The 20,829-nt window shown below is 40.6% G+C and overlaps 1 protein-coding gene across 9 annotated transcripts in view; it reads left to right on the forward strand.

Annotated features, from left to right (window-relative positions):
• SETX (senataxin) overlaps positions 1 to 16,868 on the forward strand; it is a 31,044-nt gene extending 14,176 nt beyond the window's left edge. For 6 of the 9 annotated variants that reach the window (XM_074609356.1, XM_074609360.1, XM_074609358.1 and 3 more), the window contains 16 exons: positions 668 to 767; positions 1,294 to 1,470; positions 2,144 to 2,373; positions 2,920 to 3,087; positions 3,645 to 3,801; positions 4,432 to 4,533; positions 5,032 to 5,144; positions 5,833 to 5,904; positions 6,757 to 6,906; positions 7,433 to 7,540; positions 8,413 to 8,600; positions 8,965 to 9,057; positions 9,675 to 9,839; positions 10,241 to 10,339; positions 12,754 to 12,841; positions 13,881 to 16,868. In XM_074609356.1, the coding sequence (XP_074465457.1) occupies positions 668 to 767; positions 1,294 to 1,470; positions 2,144 to 2,373; positions 2,920 to 3,087; positions 3,645 to 3,801; positions 4,432 to 4,533; positions 5,032 to 5,144; positions 5,833 to 5,904; positions 6,757 to 6,906; positions 7,433 to 7,540; positions 8,413 to 8,600; positions 8,965 to 9,057; positions 9,675 to 9,839; positions 10,241 to 10,339; positions 12,754 to 12,841; positions 13,881 to 14,666 (2,796 nt within the window). In that variant the 3' untranslated portion in view covers positions 14,667 to 16,868. Of the gene's footprint in view, positions 1 to 667; positions 768 to 1,293; positions 1,471 to 2,143; positions 2,374 to 2,919; positions 3,088 to 3,644; positions 3,802 to 4,431; positions 4,534 to 5,031; positions 5,145 to 5,832; positions 5,905 to 6,756; positions 6,907 to 7,318; positions 7,541 to 8,412; positions 8,601 to 8,964; positions 9,058 to 9,674; positions 9,840 to 10,240; positions 10,340 to 12,753; positions 12,842 to 13,671; positions 13,766 to 13,880 lie in introns of those variants that run through there. The other 3 variants (XR_012590115.1, XR_012590116.1, XM_074609363.1) reach the window with 3 other exon arrangements.
• The last annotated feature ends 3,961 nt before the right edge of the window (positions 16,869 to 20,829 follow it).

Consider the following 20,829-nt stretch of genomic DNA (forward strand, 5'->3'; position numbering starts at 1 on the left):
TTTTTTTTTTGGGTGCGTATCCACAATAGCATGCAAATGGAGGGAAAAAGGACATGGTTCCTCTTTCCTTATAGTATATAAAGCTAAACCCAGAAATCTTCAGGAAATGAAGGTCTTTCAATGACAGTGTCTGTAAAACGAGGCTAAGAACCTAATGTTTTGATTTATGTTGAGAGCTTATGTGAGAGGATAGGTTAATCTGAGAAGTATTTTTTTTTCTAAACAGTTTAACTTTATAGTTTAATAGTGAAAACCCCATGTTCCTTCAATTAAAGTCTGTATGCTTTCAAGTTCAGTCATTGCATCACTTCTCCCGCAGAAATAGGGTAGAAAATGAAGTCAATACTGATAATACTGATATCTTAAGGTAAAAATGCAAGGCAGGGGGAACCCACGTTTATTTCAAAGAGCTTTATAAGAAAGTGTGTTAAGTGGGCGGTGGCTGGGGAGGAAGCGCTTTGTTTGCCCTGTGTGTTTATATGTAATGTATATGCCTATCTTAAAAAAAGAACGGAGTAAGACTCTTTAATGTCTTGTATTTGATGGTCTGTTAGCTTTCTTTTATTTCTGCTTAGCATGCTTGCCGTTTGAATCATGGTAAGCTATTCTTCCGATACGCTAGACCTTTTAAAGTATTTTTATGTAGCTTTTACTTTCCAACGTGTAGCTGGCACAAGAGTGGCTAGAAAAGGAGAGAGGAAGAGAGAAGAATTACTACTTCTACTTACAGAACTTCAGTGCTGACTTGAATACAGCAGATTTTACAGGTAAGAGTTTTGTGGCTTTTTTTTTTTTAAAAACCATCTTCTATTTTTCAAGTAGACAATGCCTTATAATGAGCTAGCACTTACAGATAGATTTTTTTCTTTTATTTGCTTTAAATACAGAAAGGATCTTGAATTTGCTATTTTACAGAATGTACATAACAGAACTATGGATTTTGCAGGGAATTTGTGCCTTAAGTGTTCAGTACAAAAAGTTATTTGATGGCTGTTGGAATACTTTCCATCTCACTCATTTGGCATTTTGTTACAGCTTCTTTTGGTGAATAAAATAATCCTTGACTTGCTCTATTTTTATACAATACTATGTTCAGGCTTAAGAGTGCAGGATGGAGTTAAAACTCTGCAGTCTTTTGCTATAGCTTTTAATAGCTTTAGAAGTTAACAGATGGGTATTACTGAAGTATATGCAATACGTTAATTGCAGTTTAGTCTTCTATACAGTATAGTCAGAAAGTAATTGTAGCCATTTTCCTTTTAATGTTCTAATTTTAAAATGTATTCTGGGTAGCTCATTTTCAAGAAGGTGATTTGGCAAAGCAGCTTCATCCAAAGGAGGACGACTTAATCTTTTTGGTGGTCCAAAAGAAAAAAGACGCCTTTGGAGAAGAAAGTGAGATGGAGAACCATATAGTGAATCACGTTGGTCTTGTGACACGATTTTCTCGTGCATCTGGCTGTTTAACTAGTAAGTAAATGGGGTTGAAATAAAAGCGGGATTCTTCTTGGTACTGTAAAATGCTTCTTCATAGCTGGCTGTTGCTTGTTGTAGCGTGCCCCTTACCTCAGAGGCAGTGGGGTGGTTTTTCCACTGTAGCATGTCTGTTCTGTGCTAGAAGCTTTGTAAAAAGCCAGGAGCTGGAGCTACAGACCTCCTTTCCATGCATTTTTCTAGGGACTTCCTTCAATACAGGTGTTAATAGTTTGTGTAAGAACAGAAACTAATGATGAGTAAGTGCTTTGCATACATCTTCAGGAGCGCATTGCTGTAAGAGACGAAGTGCTGTGAACTTCAGTGGTCTCACTGACTAAAATTTTCACTGTCTTCTGGAACTGAAGTTGTGTGTTACCAAGAATCAAGATTAATGCTGTCTGATTCAAACTGTGATCTGAGTTGTTTTACAGAGTACTGGCTGGTGGTTTTTTGTTTTTTGTTTTTTTCCTGGACGTTTTTGGGGGGTGGAGGGGAAAGGGTTTTGGGTTTCTTGCATTGGCTCCTTGATAATAGAAGGCAGCACCTGGTTCTGGTGAATTCTTTGAGTGACCTGTTTGAGTATCTTTCAGTTAACAATTTGGATATTCTTTTGAATTAACAACTTGTGATTTTTTTGTGTTTTTTTTTCTCTGTCCCCTTTTATTAGGACAAAGGGAGCAGCATACCGTCTGTCATCTTTCTGTGCAAACTCGAGGCAACTTGTCATTCTTCATAAATAAGCAAGTGAAGTGTGTGGTGGTTGGCTCCCTGGTGACCACACACCGAACTTTCAAAGGTCTACTACTATTGAGCAGGAGTCCCCTGGCTAAACCCATCATAAATCCAAGTTACAGTGACTTCTGTCCCAGAGATTTCACCACAGCTTCAGAAAGCGCTGTAAGTCCTGCAGCTAGAAGTGGTAGTTGGAGATGAAAAAGTAGGCATTTAGATTTCATGAGTTTTGTGAAACTGGTTTTGCATGCTGTTTTTTGAGATGACCAAGTGCAAACAGACAAGTTTTGAAAGCAGTAAGGCACTGTGCTTTTCAGAGTCGGTTGATTGGGTGGATAGAGAGGAGTCTGAATTTCCTCAGGTGTTTCTGCTGTATTGACATAGATTCTAGTAGTGCGCTTTGAGCAGCTTTCAGGTTTTTTTCATTACTGGAGAGGTGTCTGTTCAGGAAGTAAGGTGTAGTATGGAAAAGGTAATGCAAAATAAAGGTGTGTAGAATAAATGAAACCTTCATTACAGCTTTCAAGTCAGGATTGGGTGTGCATGTAGAGCAAACTTAGAATCAAAAGCTTCCATGCCCTTAAATTTTTGGAGTTGTAGCTAGTGGGGTGGGGGACATACTGAAAATACATAAAATGAGCATGGAAGATCTGATCAACATTAAGTAATTAATTATTTTTTTCTGTTTTGTTTTTCTGTCTGTTCCTTCAGGCATTGGATGTGAATGAATACAATGAAGGTCAAAAGAGAGCCATTGAGACAGCTTATGCCATGATAAAGCAACATCCAGGGCTTCCCAAGATCTGCCTCATCCACGGACCACCTGGAACAGGGAAATCAAAAACTATTGTTGGACTTCTGTCTCGTGTTTTGAGAGAAGTAAGTGAACGTGACGTGATCGTCGTGTACTGGTGTTTGGTTTCCCAATGGAAGTGAATGATAGCTTAAACTGAATGGAAGTGTAGTATTGGTAATCACTGAGGGTGTAATTCATTAAATTGGCTTAATTAAATCTGTGTAGGGTGTAAAGGTGGAAATAATACCTTTTGAGCATCTTGTAAAACACTTAAAAGTAAAAAGTACTTCCTACAAAGTAAAATCAGGAAAACAGGCACAATCAGTAGTATAAACACTTGGCTACATAAAAAACCCTTAATATTTTGATGTATTAAAGAGCGTTATTTGGCCTGTCCCATTTAATGGTTTTCATATTAGCATCCAGTAGATTCATCAAGTACATAATTGTTGAAGGGAATTTATGCAAATAGCATTAATACAGTTGACTTGTCCAAGTATGGCATACCGTAAGAGATACTCAAGTGCAGTAGTCCCCATACTCTGCATGCTGGTTAAGACGTGTGTACAGTCTGGCTTTTAAATCACAAATTCCAACAATCTAAAGAGCCTGTTTTGGTTTATTGTTAATTAATCTACAGAACACTAGGAATGAGAAAGCAACTCAAAAAACAAATTCCAAGATCAAGCCAAACCGTTTTCTAGTTTGTGCACCATCAAATGCTGCTGTAGATGAACTCATGAAAAAGATCATCGTTGCATTTAAGGAAAAATGCCAAAACAAACAGGAGCCTTTGGGTATGGTTTATTTTAAAATTCTGTTTATATGTTAAATAGACAAAACCTGAAGGAGAAACTGGAACAGTGGATTACATATAATACTTGTATGCTACTCTGAGCAGCTTTTTTCTCTTGCAGAACATGACTGGTACCTCCTCATACTGTTAATAATTTTAATGTGCTTTTTTAAAAGGTGTATTAGGTATTGGTTTTTTTTTTTTAAAGTAAACTGCACTTTGTCATTATATAGACATTGACATCAATACCGATGTTAATTCAGTATTGACTCACCGGCTGCATTACCGATTGGTACTCAGTAATTTTCTAACTTAGGAATTCTGTAGATTTTAGATAAAGAAGCCTGAGGGAAGAGGTGGTTCAGTTAATTCAAAGTAACATTCCTAACTGCTAGCCACTACTGAAATGTAGGCAATGTCTCCTTTTTTTTTTTTTTTTAAGAGTTTGGAGTTACTGATTTATTTTTTTTTTTGTAGCTGCATTTAGATAAGTGCAAATAAATTGTTGCGAACCCCTGAAAAGCAGAAAAGGAAAAGCCTTGTTTGATGTTTAATTTTTTTTCTCTCATACCACAGTGCAGAGATGACTGGAGCAATCTATAAGTATTTTGACTCTCATTTTTGTAAACAGGAAATTGTGGTGATATCAAACTAGTGCGACTTGGTGCTGAAAAGGCAATCAACAGTGAAGTCCGGGGATTTAGCCTGGATAAGCAAGTTGAACATAGAATGAGTAAGTAACATGTAAATCAGACTTTTCTTCGGTCGTCTTTAAGAACTTGATGATGATTTACACTTGGGACTGTGTGTCCTTTAGGAAGGAAGGAAGATCTGGTAAAAGATTTTTCTGCGATAGTGATTCATAAGCATTGTTTTACTCTGTCTTAGTGGGAAAGTGTTAACTTACATATGGCCTAAAATCTAAGCAAAACCAAAGAAATAAGCTTCTTGTTTGGCTTTTTTTTATTTTTTTAAAAGAAATTGTAATAAATGTATGTAAAAGCCATCAATTTAAAGTAATGTGGCTATGCAGCATTTGAGAGCTACAGTTGGAACCAATTCTCATTATCTTTGTTTTACAAGATAAGACCCTAATAGAAAAAACTAAAATGCAACAAAAAATAAATTTTCCATTTGTTCTTAGTAAATTAAGATGCATGACTGAGAGCAAGTGTTATTGTAACATAGTTTTTCTATTCCTCCTGTATTGTTTGCCTTTGTTTTATTATAGAACGAATGCCATCTGACTATGACCAGGATATTCAGAAAAAAAAAGCAGCTCTGGATCAAAAGCTGGACATGCTGTCTCGTCAGCGTGCCATGCACAGATGTGAGAAGAGGGAGGTAGTAAGATAATAGTATCTTTAATCCTGTTTGTGTGTGTTTTTTGTATTCATAACTGAATACAGTGAGTGAAGAACTCCTCCTTTTAATGCTGTGTCTGAGCAGTAACTGTCTCTTCACCTGCTTTTTCAAGTAATGGAAATGTTGGTTAACACTGTGATAGGGAATGAGGAACTTTACATCAGGATTTTTTGTGTGTCTAGTTATACTGGTATTTTCAGCAGGTCAGTCATGCCGCTTCTTGCTCTAGCACTCAGTAGTCTTCACTTGGTTCTATCACCAGTGTAACCATATTTATTAAACTTAATGATTTAACTTGTGTACTTCAAAGCTCTGCTTGACCGGAACAAGTAAGATACCTTGCAGTCTGAGATTTCGGGATGTGTGTTGCAGTGACGTTTTCAATTTTTTTTGTCTAAAATTTAGGCATTTGTGCTCAAATTACAGATTACTGATGGTAAAGCACTTTCCCAGTTGCACAGAAATGTAGAGTGTAGTATTGTGTGGAAAGTGTAAATATATTGACCACTTTCTAAGAAACTGATCTGCTTTTTCAGACATGTTTGATATTAAAAGACTGAACAAGTCTAAATGTTTAGGAAATTAATTAAGGTATGGGAGGAAAAAAGGTATATGGGAAACGTGTGTTAATTATTCCTGATTTTATTTCTCTTTCCCCCCCATCTAGAGTCAAGTGTTAGATGATGAAATTGCCAGACTTTCAAAGGAGAGACAGCAGCTTGCTTCTCAACTAAAGGAGGTAGGAATTTATCTTTATGGCAGCTCTTTAATAAACATCAACTAATCTATCTATATATTTGATGTCCTTTAATTGTGGTGGAGATTTGGTTTTGGTGTGGCTGGGGGTATTTATAAAGTAGTAGGTAAATAAAGATCGTGAGCTAAGTTATGGTTAGCCTAGTGTGAAATCCACGTGCGCTCTGGCTGCATAATGCAATAAACCCAGGTGGGAATATTGACTCTCACAGTTCATTTTAAACAAAATGTATATTTAGCAAAGAAGGTAATAGAAACGTGCATGTCCTCATGTTCTAGGATGTATCTTCATCACCGCTTTCATGCCCCTTACAATCCTCCTGGGATTGAGAGATACTTTTAAATATTTTTAAGGAAAGCAACAACTGGAAGAATTTTTTGTGTGTGTGGAAAGAGAGAGGTTTGAAAGTAGAAATAGGCACTGATAGCAAAATGAGTAATTAAGACTGAGTAGCATGAACCATGAGATGAACTGAAGGTTCGTCTTTAACAAATATATGCTGACTCTTAATGGTCAGAGGCTTGGAGTTGCAAATGTGGTGGCAAACTAATCTTTGCTTGCAGTTGCTGTGTGTAGATTGCATAGCTGGAGAGATACAGGAATACTTCTTTCCCGTTTGCCTCCTCAAAGGTGGCGTAATTTAAAGTAAAAGTATCACTTCAGTTAAGCAAACTTTTGACTTTCATTTGTAATGGTGGAAATAGTTTTGTTGGGATGACGTATTACGCGTGATCTGTTTGGCTGTTAGAATTGTCCAGGCAGTTACAAACTGCCCTAAGGTGGTTCAAGAGAACTAAAAGAGAAGAGGAGACATGGTGTCCTGTTGTATTGAAGGTTCGGGGGCACTCTCAGAAAGTACAGACGGCTATCATCTTGGAGTCCGACATCATCTGCTGCACACTGAGCACAAGCGGAGGAAGTCTGCTGGAATCTGCTTTTTGGCGGCAAGGACTTGATCCTTTCAGCTGTGTCATTGTGGATGAGGTCAGTAAGGCTATTTAAAACTACAGCATGTTCCACCTCTAAAGCTTTGCCTTGTTCTCTACTTAAGCTACTTGCGATTCTTTGGCTGCTGGTGTAATATATTGTGGGTTGACTGTCCCGTCCCCACCTTTGAACTGATCACGAGCCTTTCCTGCCGCGTAGAGCCTTAAGAAGAAAGAATAACTTTTATTTGCTTCTTTTTCTGACTTGTTTGGTGCTCTTATGGCAGATGGCTTTTACTTAAGTCATGGCTAAAGTGTGACTCTTGCTGTAGAGGTTTCCAGATGGTTGTGTTGTATTTCTATCTGCTCTGCTTATTTAGTAATAAAAGAAAACTCTGTTTGGAGTCTTTTTATCAGGGGGGAGAGAGAGAGAATAATTTTTCTTTTTTTTTTTTTTTTTTTTTTTTTAGAAGCCCTAAAAAGCATTTCTGAGTTATTCTGGCTCTGTTACAGGAAATTTAACGTACTTCCTCCAGTCCTTTGCTTACAACTTCTACTTTTTGTCCTGTTTGCGTATACAAAAGGCAGGGCAGTCCTGTGAAGTTGAAACACTGATTCCACTGATCCATCGCTGTAATAAACTGGTCCTTGTTGGAGATCCCAAACAGCTTCCTCCTACTGTAAAGTCAATAGTAAGTGTTCAAACTGTATTTTTTAACGCTATATAGTGGATATAGTGTAAAAGTATCTACAGAAAGTATGCATAAAAAGAAAAAAGATGCTTCAATGTCAAATCATGATGTGTATCAGATAATAACTTTTGCCCTGCCAGGTTTAGTCTGTGTTATGTGGAGACCATAGCAATACTGCCTTCAAATGTGTGCATAAAACTAATACAGATGCGTCAGTGCAGCCTCTGTAGACTTTCCCGGCGTAGCTTGAAACTGATTTAACGCACCGTTAAGATAGCTACGGTAACACAAACTTCGGTGCAACTCAGCGCTTGGTTTGTGATGGATGTTGTGTTGCAGGAGGCTCTGTTACGCGAGCTTCAGTCAGTGTCACATTCCTTAAGGAATGGAGCATGAACACACCCTTTTTGTATGAGGACTTCCTCACCCTGTGGGTGTGTTCTGTGGATGAACATATAGGTCCTTGTGTCCAACTGTAAGGAGGAATGTTTTAAACATCTGATAAAGGAAGGAGGAAAACAAAGCTGGCTTGTCTAGAAGGGTAAATTGTCTGGGGGCTCTGTGTGTGTTTAATGAGGTGCCACCTGGAAGATCTTGCTTTTTGTTGTTGATGTTTTTTAAAATTTTACTATGTTGTGACTCACAAAGGAAAGTTGTCTTGTTGAGGACTACCTGACAAATATTCAGATTTATGAAGGTGATCTGTAATGAAGTAATAAGACTAACACAAATAGAAAACTGTAATGCGAGTAGCTGTCATTTTGTCAATGATTTAGAAGTTTACAAGAAAATACCAAATAGTTTTAAGTCCAAAAAGCAAATTCCTGTTCTTAATTTGGGACCTAATTATTCTCATGTTTTCCCTCTGGCAGAAAGCTCAGGAATACGGGTACGATCAGTCCTTGATGGCACGTCTGCACAGGCACCTGGAGGAGCAAGTGCAGAAGAATGTTTTACGAAGCCTGCCAGTTGTGCAGCTGACACTGCAGTACAGGATGCACCCTGACATCTGCCTCTTCCCATCCAATTATATTTATGGCAGGACTCTAAAGACTGACAAGTGAGTATCTCTCTGTTCTCCTTTCTGAGCAGGGGGTGTTTCAAAGAAGCCTTTTCATATCAGGATATTCCTTTGAATCTAAAAATTTTTGGGGTTGTGGGGAGGATAAGATGCTTAATGGGAGAGAACTTGCATTCCAACGCCTAGTGCTGACTGTGATACATAAGTTAAGTAGATCACTTAAAATTGAGCATACTTAGAGTTCATTTTCAGGCCTCAGTATATGCAGGTACCAGTGAAAATTAAGGACTTTGGAAAAAAAGCAGGAAGTTTCTTGTATTTGATAACCATGGTGTAAATAAATGAGGTATCAGTTCTTAGAATTTCTTTATGGTTACCTGGTCGTAAAAAATGTTATTTACAGAGCAACAGAAGAGAACAGATGTTCTTCAGAGTGGCCGTTCCAGCCCTACCTTATTTTTGATGTAGGAGATGGTCGTGAGGAGCGAGACAATGAGTAAGTCCTGCGTTCTACTCTGCCAGATTTAGATTTACTGAGAATTAATTACCTGCAGAAGACTTGTCATCTCTCCTCTATTGTTCCCAATATACATTAAGTAACCAGAACTGCATTTTCAACTTGATTTGATTTAATTTTACAAGGAACTTGTTTACTAAAGCATGTGTTAAGTGGTTTGTTTTTTTTTTTTTTAATCTGAAACTGGGTTTGATCCTGGTTTGACTATCTGCTAGGTGCCAGTGAATGCCTACACGGTCTCTGATGGCTCTAATAACAGTTTCTGAGTTCCCAGTTTATTTTCTTATCAGTGACTTTCCTTTCACAGCTGCACGCTGAGGTAATGCCAGAAGGTGTCAGGCTCAGTTCTCCCTTTTACCTAGTCTGTAAGGAAATCAAAGCTATGTAGTTTTAAGGGAATGTTAAGTGCAGCCTGTCCCTGCTAACACTTCTTAGCTGCTCCACACGGCCTGCTTGCAAAGTTCTGTGTGAAGGTGGCTGCAGAAGTTCAAGACCGGGCCTTTGACTCGCAATCCCCCTACAAATTGGGCTGAAGCATTGACTTTGAAAGAGCCGTCGAATGTATTTCTGCAATGTTTTCACTCTATCTCGTTCAGCTCTTTTAGTAATCCTCAGGAAGTGAAGCTGGTGATGGAATTAATTAGAACAATTAAAGAAAAAAGGAAAGATCTGGGTCTTCGTCGCATTGGAATAATTACCCCTTACAGTGCACAAAAAAAGAAAATCCAAGATCAACTGGACAGAGTGTTTAAGAATAACAGGTAAAAAGAACATGAATTTTCAAATGGGACTTGGCTCTTGCATGTTAGTCCTTTGTTTATCCTCTTGAAATAATGGCAAAAACTCAAACGTTTTTCTGTACTACTAAAATCTGTACTTTGTCATTGCTTTAAAGGGGACATGCAGGCGTGCATTTAAAAGAAAACCTCAAATTCCAAGCTACATGGCCCTGAACGGCTTTTCAACAATGGTGCTGGCCTCAGAAAAGCGAATCTGGCTTTAGGTTCATACATTGAATCTTCTCACACACTGAAGCAGAAACTTACCCTGGGTTATTTTGACAGCTGATCATTAAGGATGGTGTTTAGGCTATTTGCATCAGTGTGTTGCTTAAAAATTCAACTAACATAACTTAACAGCTTGCTAATTCTTTCTTCAACAGCCCAGGAGAAGTAGACACAGTGGATGCATTCCAGGGACGAGAGAAAGACTGCATCATAGTGACGTGTGTCCGGGCAAACAACACTAAAGGGTCAATTGGGTATGTTTCTCTTCAGTGATTTGCAAATCCCATTTCCAACGACACTCCGGAGATAGTAATTTTATTTTTAATATGACCAGTAAGAAAGAGATTAGAGAACAAGTCACTACAGCCAGCAAATTAAAGGGTATCTTAATGCATGAATTAATGTTACTGGTTCGAGATCTCTGAACAAAAGGGACATGGAAACACTAAGTATTGTGTTCTGCGTTGCACGCTGAGGAATTTGCATGGATGCCTTAGCCTGTCACTGTTCCAGTTTGGCAGGATTGGTCTTGGGAACTTGACTCTTCGCATTGGTACTGCAGCAGTTATTTTTCTTCTAACTTTTGATACATGTTGTAACTTTCTGGATGCTGCTCTTTTAAAATTAAATCAATTTTCTGTGACTGTCACTATCCTATTAATATAGCATTCTGTTAAGGTATTATTGTTCACTAGTTAAATGTGTCGCTAGGAACGTGATACAGATGAGCTGGATCTTTGACTCGTAAGTGAAGGCACTTGTCTTTTGAATTAGGAGGTTTGCAGGAAGATTCAAGATCACAAATTCGGTAATTTTATATGGGTTTTTCACGCCTGAAACAGAAGGAACTAGATACTGGGTGTGCTGTTTAACCCCAGACTGCTACAGCAGTTGTTGATTTGTTTCTTTAACTTACAGGTCATTTTAATTTAAAAAATGGTAATGGAAACGTGCCTTCTTATAGTTCATCGGCTTTTAAGTCAAACTATGGGAAGCCTTTCACATAAACAAACATCTTTGTTTTCGCACACCAGGTTTCACTTAAGATACTTATGTTTCTCTGATACTAACTTTCTAATTGCTAGATAAAGGGCTTTTAATTGTGCTGATCCATGCTACGTTGGGAAGAGAAAGAATCCAAATCCTATAGTAAACAACAATGATGCTTTCTGGACGTTTCTTAATTTGGTTGATGGAGTTTGGAAACTGAAGGCAGCTAGAACCTGCCAGTTCTTTTGGCTGACATGGGACTTTTCTTCCAAAAGAACAGATAGAAGTTAACTTTCCAGCTTACTGTGGTGAAGGTTTATATAGTAAAGCTTTGGCAGTCTTAGCTGTACATACTGATGACTTGGACATCTCTGTTTCAAGGTCTGGTGTCATTGCCAAGGTGTGATGGGAAAGTTTACATCCCCCTTACCTATGGTCTTGTAGCTGAGGAAAGTATTTTGGTCTCCAAGGTTGCTAGTGCAGCATTAAATTTACACTGAAAGTAACTTGCAAAGGGAGGAGGAAATTCTCCAAGAACTTACAACGGATTTTTTTTTTCCCTTTCCTGAGAAAAGAATCTTCTTGTCTTTCAGGTTTAAAAGCTGTTAGAAATATTTATGGTCTTTCCAGGTCCCTTCCTCCCCCCCACCCCAAGACTTAGAGAACTCTAATATCTGTGCTGCTGGAGCCACTCCCAACGTCTGCTTTCTGCCTCTCTTATCTTTTTTTCCTGTGCTGCCCAAATTTTCTGGGGTGGCTCTGGGGCTTTTGCAGTCTTTACTGCAGGGGTTGTGAATTTGAGAAGAGCAGGTATCCGTGCCGTGCCCACAGTACCAGGCGTTGATGTTGGGCCTGTTCAAGCAAAGGTGTACAAAGACTTGACTTTGTATTGCCAACTTTGTTAGTATAGAATAAGCTGTGGGCGTTGGGAGCTTTTTCATTAGAGGAGAAATAGTTGATATCAGTTTCACAAACTTTTTTTTTTGAGTTTTGGTAAACAAGCCCTAACAGAAATCAGCCTTTAAGAATATGCTAAGCATTTGTTTGTTTAGGTTTCAGTAACTTGATTTCTGATCTCACAAAACCAGACTAGACAGTCATGTTTGGACTATGAAAATTTTCTTCTGCAAGGAATATACATTTCACTCTTGAAGCATGACAAAGCAAAAGTCTTCTTTCGTGTGCTTCTACTGCAGGTCACCTTTAAAATAAAATATTCACGTCCAGCGTTCAGTATTTCAGTAGAAAATTTTCCCATTAATCATGGCAAGTATTATTAATCTATTTTAGTTCAAGACAAAAAGAAGCTTAAAGTCTTGATAGGTGAAGTGAGGTTGATGTCTTCTGTACTTTGAGGAACATTTAAGGAAGCAGTGGTTGGCATTAAGAGGGGATTTGCTCCAAGAAAGGAAACGTCAATGGCAAGAGCTGGAATGAACTGGAATTCCCTACGAGGAATCAGAGTGGTGAAAGAAAGAAAACACAATTCATGCAAAGCCCTACATGTAAGGCACGGCTGCTGCAGTGGGATCTGGGAATGGGTCATGAACTACTGCTTTCTTTGTAACCGCTTCTGGTATCTCCGTTTCACTGAAATTGAATATTATCTCTCTTTCTCATAACCCTTAAACCTCATGAAAGTAGTAGTTTATGAGCTTCGTTTTGTCTTGTCACCTAGGTTTCTGGCGAGTCTTCAGCGTCTGAACGTTACAATTACCCGAGCCAGATACAGCCTCTTCATCCTTGGAAGACTGAAAACGCTCATGGTAGGTACAGTGTTAATCAAATGATCTTCTGTGATTCACCCTTTTAGGTCAAGTCAGGGTTGGGGAAGTGAAAACCATCCTCAGACTGCTCCTGTCTATGAAAGGGGGACCCTTTATAGCGTATTGTTAAATTAGTACAATCCAGGCCTCTGAAGGGTTCTCTTTGAAAGCTTTGGCTGTAACTGTCGTACAAGCTTTAAAAAAACAGAATTGTTTTCCTTGCTTCCAAGAAAGAAAATTAGAAATTACTCTCACAATATTTTTAGTAACTAAATTGTAATGCAGTCCTTTACAATTCAAGTGGGGGGGTTGTGAAAAGTGTATCTGCACAAGATAGAATGATGGCAGAGATAATTTTCTGCTTGATCCTTACTGTTGCTCCAGCTATTGCAGTTGCCACTGGATAATTTGAGCAAGGAAAATGATTTTAAAAAAACCAACAACCGAACACCCAAACCAGCCCAAAACATTCCCCTGATTTTCATATTATTGTTTTTGACGCTACTTTGTGTAGTCATGTGGTTTCTGAGGATACTCTTTGCCTGTACTCTTTTGAAACAGGTGTTTCTGAAACAGAACTGCGTATTTGGGGACTGTAAAGGCCCACTGAACGTGTAGGGAGTGCTCTTGAGTAGATGCAGTGTCTTACAGTACTGGATTTTTAGTCTCTGTCCGAGGGTGGGAGGTGGTAGCTGCACCACTAGAGGGCATTAAAGCCATGCTGTTGTTTCACTCTGTATGAGAGAACTCTTGTGGCCTGCATAAATATAGACATTATCATTTGAAGTAGTAGCTCACTGATGGTTGAAAGTGCCTTCCCTGTGTTACAGCAGCCAGAGTGCCTATTGCTGTTTTGCAAGTGAAACATAAGATTCTTCCATTCCAGAAGGAACATAACAGTGGTTTCCATGACAGTTGTGTCAGGTATCTTGATTAAAGAGGTTGTACATCCTCTGACACCTCTGTCTGTTTGTGTTGACTTCTTTCTGATAACTGTTTTCTTTCTTTGGGGGGGTGTCTTTTCTCTTTTTTTTTAAAGGACAATAAGGACTGGAATGGGTTGATTCAGGATGCTCAGAAAAGAGGTGCCATTATCAAGACATCAGAAAAAAGCTACAGGAACGATGCTCTTAAGATCTTGAAGCTTAAGCCAACAGTACCGCTCCCAGCCAACGCAGGGACAAAGAAACCTCCACTCTTGCAGGCTTGTTCTTCCAGCAGCAAGATGGATGAGCTTGCAAATCCAAGGGAGGCCAGCAGCCCGCGGGATGTCCCTGCTGACGCTGGCCATGCAGTGCCCCAAGGAAGCAGAAGGCCCCAGCAGCCCCCAGGGGCTCAGGCTGCAGACTCCAGGAGAGGCAGTGCCCCTGCACCCGTGGAGGCACCGGCGCTTCCTGCCAATCGAGAGAAACCACGGGACCCAAGACTGGCAAGTATGGCTAGTAGAACTGAAACAAAAGGGAAGGAGCAGGCCTCAAAAGACAGCAGTCGGACAGCCCAGAGCAGTCCAGGATCAACGTCGCAGCAAGGCCTCCACGTGTCCTCATCTGCCAGGGATCGGATTTCCAGAACAGAAACTTCTAAGCAGCCCCACCAAACAATGGGACAACGTGACATGCCTTCCACGTCACCTTACGCAGCTCGGCACGAGGGTGACCGGAGAGCTTCTGTATTGAAAAGCGGTTCAAAAGCCTACAGCGAAGGAGGTCAAAGCAATAGCAGTAAGTGGGACAAAGACTACCGTGTTTTAACAAGGAGAACATCAGAGGAATCGCTAGAGAACAGAGACTCAAACGGTGCCAAGCGAAGAAAGACCTTTCACTGACTTTACTAGTGGCTCATTACTGAAAATCTATTCCCAGGTTTCTGTCTAGCGAGGACTGCATTTTAAATTATTTAGTACACCTGGAACTCCCTTCTATTGATACCACTACTATCAGTAGATCCATCTTTTTCCCGTCCTGTCCCTAATTGTGAAGGGCACTTTACACCTGACAGCTTTGCGCTTTTGAAAAGAAAAGTTGGATAGCTGCATTGCTTGGAAGAGCAGTGAATTTCGTCATCTAGGAACTTAAGGTTGTAAATGTTTAACAATGTATATTTGTACAGTATACAGTTATTTTAAGATTTAATTTGGCAGATACATAGCTTCTTGTTTCCTTGTGCAAATGCTAATTTCTTAGTGATGCAATTTTTTTATGAAGAACCAGAGCAAAGCAAAAAAAGCAAACAAACCCCAAACAAAAAAACCCAAGCAACAAACAAACCCCCAAAATCCAAAAAACAGCCAGGCTTTTTCCCTTTGCACTAGTAAGTCTAATTTATTTGATAGCAAAGAGTGAATGTTGAAAACGTGGTCGCAGCGATTCTTCCTCATGCTCCACTAGTGCCTCAGAAAAGACTGAAGGCAGATGTACATGGGTTGGATGGAGAGAATTCTACTTATTTTGTATATTTCATTGCCTGTTTTTATAGAAACAGAAGAGCTTTCGTTTATATAAATGTGCCTTGAGTTTTGCTCTTGCTGCTGCTTCATCAGTTGGAATCCTTTCCTTGTTGCAGTGGCAACACAAACTGCAGGTTGAAGCCTACGAGGTCTGTGGTCCAGTGAGTCCATGTGAGGAATAAGCAACAGCACTGTGGAATCTTAGTCAAAGATCTAGTTAATGCTTACTGGTAATGACACTTGAGTTTCTTTTGTGTAGAGCTTTTGGAAATCTACAGAGATAAAAATGGCAGGCAGTTCATTCTAGGTGTTATTACTGGATTTTTTCCACTGTGTTGATGAAGAATATATAACTAGTAAAATGGGGGGGAGGGACGTACTATTTTTAAGAAAGCCTTCCTCTTGTTGTACAATTTCACAATAGAAGAGGAATTATTTCTACTCGGAATGCCTTTGGGTCACTGTGAAGTATCACTTTCTTGTTCTGGAGTATATGTCTGTCTCAGGGAGGTGAAAGCAACATTTCATGCGCACAGAGTTTTGCGTGGAGGTGGTCTAGCATGCTCCTGCCGGCGAATGCAGCACCTCGCCATGTTAATACAAGCTGGGTGCATTGTGAGTGCATCGGGTCGCTGTCTCCGTGCATCTGTCTTAAAATACAGATGGCCCTTGCTGACTGACTTGTGCTCAACCAGTATAACAGCAGTGGCTTTCCCTAAGCAAATGAGCTGCCAGACTTCAGCCATGATCTTTAGTTACGTTTCTGTCCCGACACCTTCATTGCAATGATTAGTGTTAGCTTTGTCCTCTGAAGCCACTGCAAAGAGGTACGTGTGATCCAGTTCAGTGAAGTACAGGTGCCTTACCGTGCAAACACCAGGTAACGGTTCAAACTGTAATTGCCAGTACAACTTACATCCTTAATGCATCCCAGCCCAGAACAAATGTGCTGTGCTGGTACCAACGGCACTGTAGGTTTGTGGGTGTCATCAGACCAGGACAGTTGGGAGGCTTTTAGTTGCTGTCTGAGACTGTCTAGCTCATTGTGCTGCATAGTACTGAGCATCTTTGAGATGCCTGTGAAGTGAAATCAGAATATGTGCATTGTTTAGCTTTAGTTATTCATTATGTTGCAGTCTTAATCGCTTCAGTGAGCCCTGACTTTCTCTTGTCAGCAGTACATGCACTTCTGAAACTGCTGTGACTCTTCCTTGATGTTGTGTACTGTGTGTGAGAAGGAAGGCTGCCTGAATGAATCTGTCACCAGTCGGACATTTCGGTCACCCCCACATCACAGAATCCATGCCCTGGGTGTTATCTCCTTTTATGTTACTAGGAATACTTAAAAATGCTGTCATCTTCCAAACCTCTTGGCTCCTCTTGGCAGGGCTGTGCTGGCCTGCCTGCTGTTTCTACTTAGCACATTAAAAAGGCTGCTATTCCGCAACCGGCTGTAGGATCCTATAGCTGTGGAAGCCATTTAGACTGTATGTAAATAAAGTGATGCTGGCAACAGTGTGAATGAGGAAATGCTTTTCTGGCCATTGAATAAAATTTGGTCAAAAGAATGTTTCTCTGAAAGTTTTCTTCTAGTTTTCTTTCTCCTTAATCTGCATTTCAGAATGTGTTCTTCTGAGAGCTATACTTACCACATAATGTAAGGAATTTTGTTTTAACATTTCATTTTTACTGTATTTTGTACCCAGTATGTAGGTCGTGTACTCTATAACGCCTGTATCTTTCCATAAATCATCTTTGAGGTATCGTTAGTGGCTCAGACTTTTTTGCTTATTTAATACCAGATTTATCTGACTTAAATTGTCAGTCTTTCAGTGGTAGCTTATTGCTACCATATCAGTCTGTATCGTTAATGGTGTATTCTTTAATAAAAAAATATTTGGATTGTTGCACTTACAACACTTTTCCCTCTTCCACCTACTCAGCTTAGGTTTGTAGTTTTAATTAGCCTTTTCTGCCCTCTCTTAAACCTATAACGTGGAAAAATAAGCAAACTCCAGTCCAAAGCACGCTTCTCGCTCACTCAAATAAAATTTGCATTGGGGAACAAATGGATTAGGTACAATTTTCATAACTTCTCTGCCCTTTCCATTGTGTGTTACAAAATAATGAGTAGCGATGGAGAGTCAGTGTTGGTAAGCTGAGTGTAGACTTGCTTTATTCATTTAATATCTCTGAAGCGGTGACAGTTGGAGGAGGTTGCTCACTGATTGTTCTCTTCTGCTGAGTGTTAAAGTCAGAAAAATCAGTAAAGAAACACATTCAGCGCAACTTTATGTAAAACAGTTTAATTGGAGGTTGTGCCAAAAACCTTTGGAAGAAGCAGTGTTCAGGTTTTTAGAGAGGCTTCCACACTTCCTCCAAGCTTGGCAGCTTAATTCTCAGTACAAAACCAGTTCACTCTGGGGTATTCCTAGTCTTTGATGTCATTAAGAAGGGAAATCTCTTGTAAGTGTTGGACTATAGTGTGTTCAAAACTTGGTTTGGGGTTTTTTTTAATTCTTTGTACATGAAATAGGCTTTCTAGTAAAGGTGGAGTATAGTTCTGGTGATTCCTTTTTCCTTTAAGGTTTACTGTAATTGTTTTCCTTGTCATTACTCCAAATTATAGCGATGTGAGAACAAACCAGAGCCATATGTATAATGATGCTAGCCAAATAGGTACTTGCCTAATCAGTTCTTCTCCTTACCTCTGTTTCGTTGTACCCACGCTGTGCCGTGGAGTGCTGGGTTATGACCGTGACTTTATCAGCTGTGCCTCTGGCTGTCTGTGGACCCGCCAGCGGAAAACCAGTTGTTTGCAGGAGCATTAACCACGCTGGGAAGCGTGACAGGGAGGGCATTTGCTCCTTGGTGTGGTGGTGGGGATAGTGGAGGCCGAGAGCTGGCGATGCCCTCGAGTGTCAACAGGAGGAGTGCCATGCTGCTGAGGGGGTGAGGACAACCTCAGCCTCTCCTCCCCTCCCTTCTCTACGCTCACCCTTCCAGCGCTGGTAGTACTGGCGGAGCAGTGAGGTTTTACAGAACTGTCTCCTAGATAAGCTGAGTGCAGTGACTGATTAGCAGCTGGGTCTAACGGATGGAGGCACAGGAGCTGGGAGAGGGTGCGAGGTGTGTGGACTGGCGAGGCGCTTGGCCTTTTCCTCTTGCTGGTCCCGAAGCTGGGAATCGCCCCTATCCCTGCAACACTGGTGCTAGGGAAGCACCGAGCAGCGTGTGCTTCCAGAGCAAGAAAGAACGTAGAGTGACCAATATAATGACCAGATGTGTTGATTGAGGGCAAACAACGTTCCCAGTCCCAGCTGAGATCCAAAAAATAACATGGAACTCCAGTAACTTCAGAGTTGAGACTTCCCCCCCCCCCCCAGTTACTGAAGCATGGTGAGATGCTGGGGTTTCCTTTTTGCCTACAGAAGGGAGAGACCAGAGCAGCCACCAACCGGAGCTGGGCTGCTCATTCACAGCCCAGCGCCTGTAGAAAACCAAGGATAAAGCAGAACTACAGTCCTAAAAATGCAAGACGTTCTCTCTAGTCTGCATGAATAAATGATGGATGAAATGACTGCTGTATTGTAAATGGAATTTATAATGTTAATGATATAACACAGTCTCTTGCCACAACAGGTCCATTCCCAAGCCGTATATAAGGTCTCCTTGTCTTTTTAAGATGCTTGGAAAGGAGCCCAATGCCTTATTCTTCAGTGCAAATAAATGTAAGCTAAGCAGCCTGGTACATCGAATATCGCTGACACATGAGACCTTCCAGCCATACGTACCTGTCTGCTAAGGCCTCGACTAATTTGCCACCAACTCCCAGGCAAATAGTGATAGAAAGGAAAATGAAGGTGGTTTGAGTGCCCATTACGTTTGGTATTGTGAAAACGTAGAAAACCTCGTTTTATAGCCTGACAGGCTGCACTGGTGTGGCTGTCCAATTTTGTCACTGCTTTCACTGTTTTATCAAGCAAGAACTCCCTTTGCTACAAAAAAATCCCATCGCTTTCCCCTCTTTTGTATTTTAATCCCTAAAATAGCAGAGTGTGGGCTCAGGATGGAGCTTTTGGAGCCCAGTATCGTTGCTGGCCAGGGGAGAAGTTAGTTACATGGTAAAAATGGGTGGGTTTAGGCTTTCCTCACACGTTTTACGCTGCAGTGAAACTTGTTACGATGCTTGGAGAATGATAAAGGAGCTTTTAGGGCAGTCTGAAGCTCTTCTCTGCATCTCAAATCAGCGTGTGAGTTTTAGCCATTTTCTGTGTGGTATTGGCCAAACTCTCCAACTCCCTGCCAGAAGGGATGAGAAGATGGTGATACAAAGCTCTTCAAATTCCAGCTCTGCTCATTTCTGAGCAAGAACGCTCAGCACCTCCTTTATACTTTGTTTTATTTATGTTTGGGACTTTTCCTGAAACCCAATTGCAGAACAGAATTGGTTGGTGAGACCGTTGATTTTATTACTGCTCAAGTGTTGGCGCTCTCGCTACTCCAGCCTCCCCAAGGCTCCCTGGGAGTCACTCCTGTAGATGAGATGTCTGCTTCCTCCTCTTTGTAAAACCAGATAACATACCTGAGAAGCGCCAATGGAGTTTCCCCCCCTTCTGTCTCCAGCTCCCAGGGACCGGAGGCTTCACGTGTTACGGGGCGAGTGAGCAAACAGGCATAAAGCCAGTCTGTGGGTGACTCTCTGCAGCTGGGGTGGACACAGCCTGGCCACAGCGCTCTGTCGCATCAGGCAGATTTTTGTTGCTTTGGGTCTTTTGTTGATTTGGATTTGCCAGTGCTCTAAATAGTTAAAATCAGAGTAGAATTGGAGGTGAACAAGGACAATCAAAAGCTCTACTTACACTGTTTGAAGAGGTCACTCTTTTTTTGCAGACAGAAGTGTAATTTCAAAACTTTCTAAATGAATCAAATGCTGGCTGCATGCTGGGCACAGGATACACATGAAAACCTCTTGAAAGAGCGCAAGTGGCTTTTCTCGGAAAGAGAAGTACCTTTTGGTTAACCTTTCCAGCAGTAAAGTATCAAGCTCATTGGACAACTTCTCCCATTTGGAAGCATTAACTGATGTACAAACGTTTCTGTTTTAAAGAAGATGAACTTTTGGATCTGTGGGTACTTGCTGTGCCGGTTTCTCTCTGTGTTATTTCAATAATGCTCTATTCTCTTTGTCTAGACACCAGTGTGCTAACAGACGTCTGCAGTTAATGGATCTTCAGTGCTGAAGCTTTCAGAAGCTTTAAATTACTTTCTTAAACACCAAGTTGAAGTTTTGTGAGAGAGGGTGGGTTTTTTTTTGGTCTTGCAGTGGTTTGTGTTTTGCAATTGTAAGTTCTGCAGCACCATTGGACGGGTAAAGTGCCATCCTGGTCTCCAACACGCAGGGCTAGAGCTTTGTGTCGGAGCTTGAGGATGAGCTGCGCTGCCCCGGCTGCAGGCGGAGCCGCGGGAGGGAAGCCTGGAATTCCCTCTTTTGGCTCTGCTCTTGCTCACAGCCCAAAGGCCACGTCGTTTCTTCTGCAAG

This window comes from Larus michahellis, chromosome 15 (assembly GCF_964199755.1).
Source record: "Larus michahellis chromosome 15, bLarMic1.1, whole genome shotgun sequence".
NCBI lineage: Eukaryota > Metazoa > Chordata > Aves > Charadriiformes > Laridae > Larus > Larus michahellis.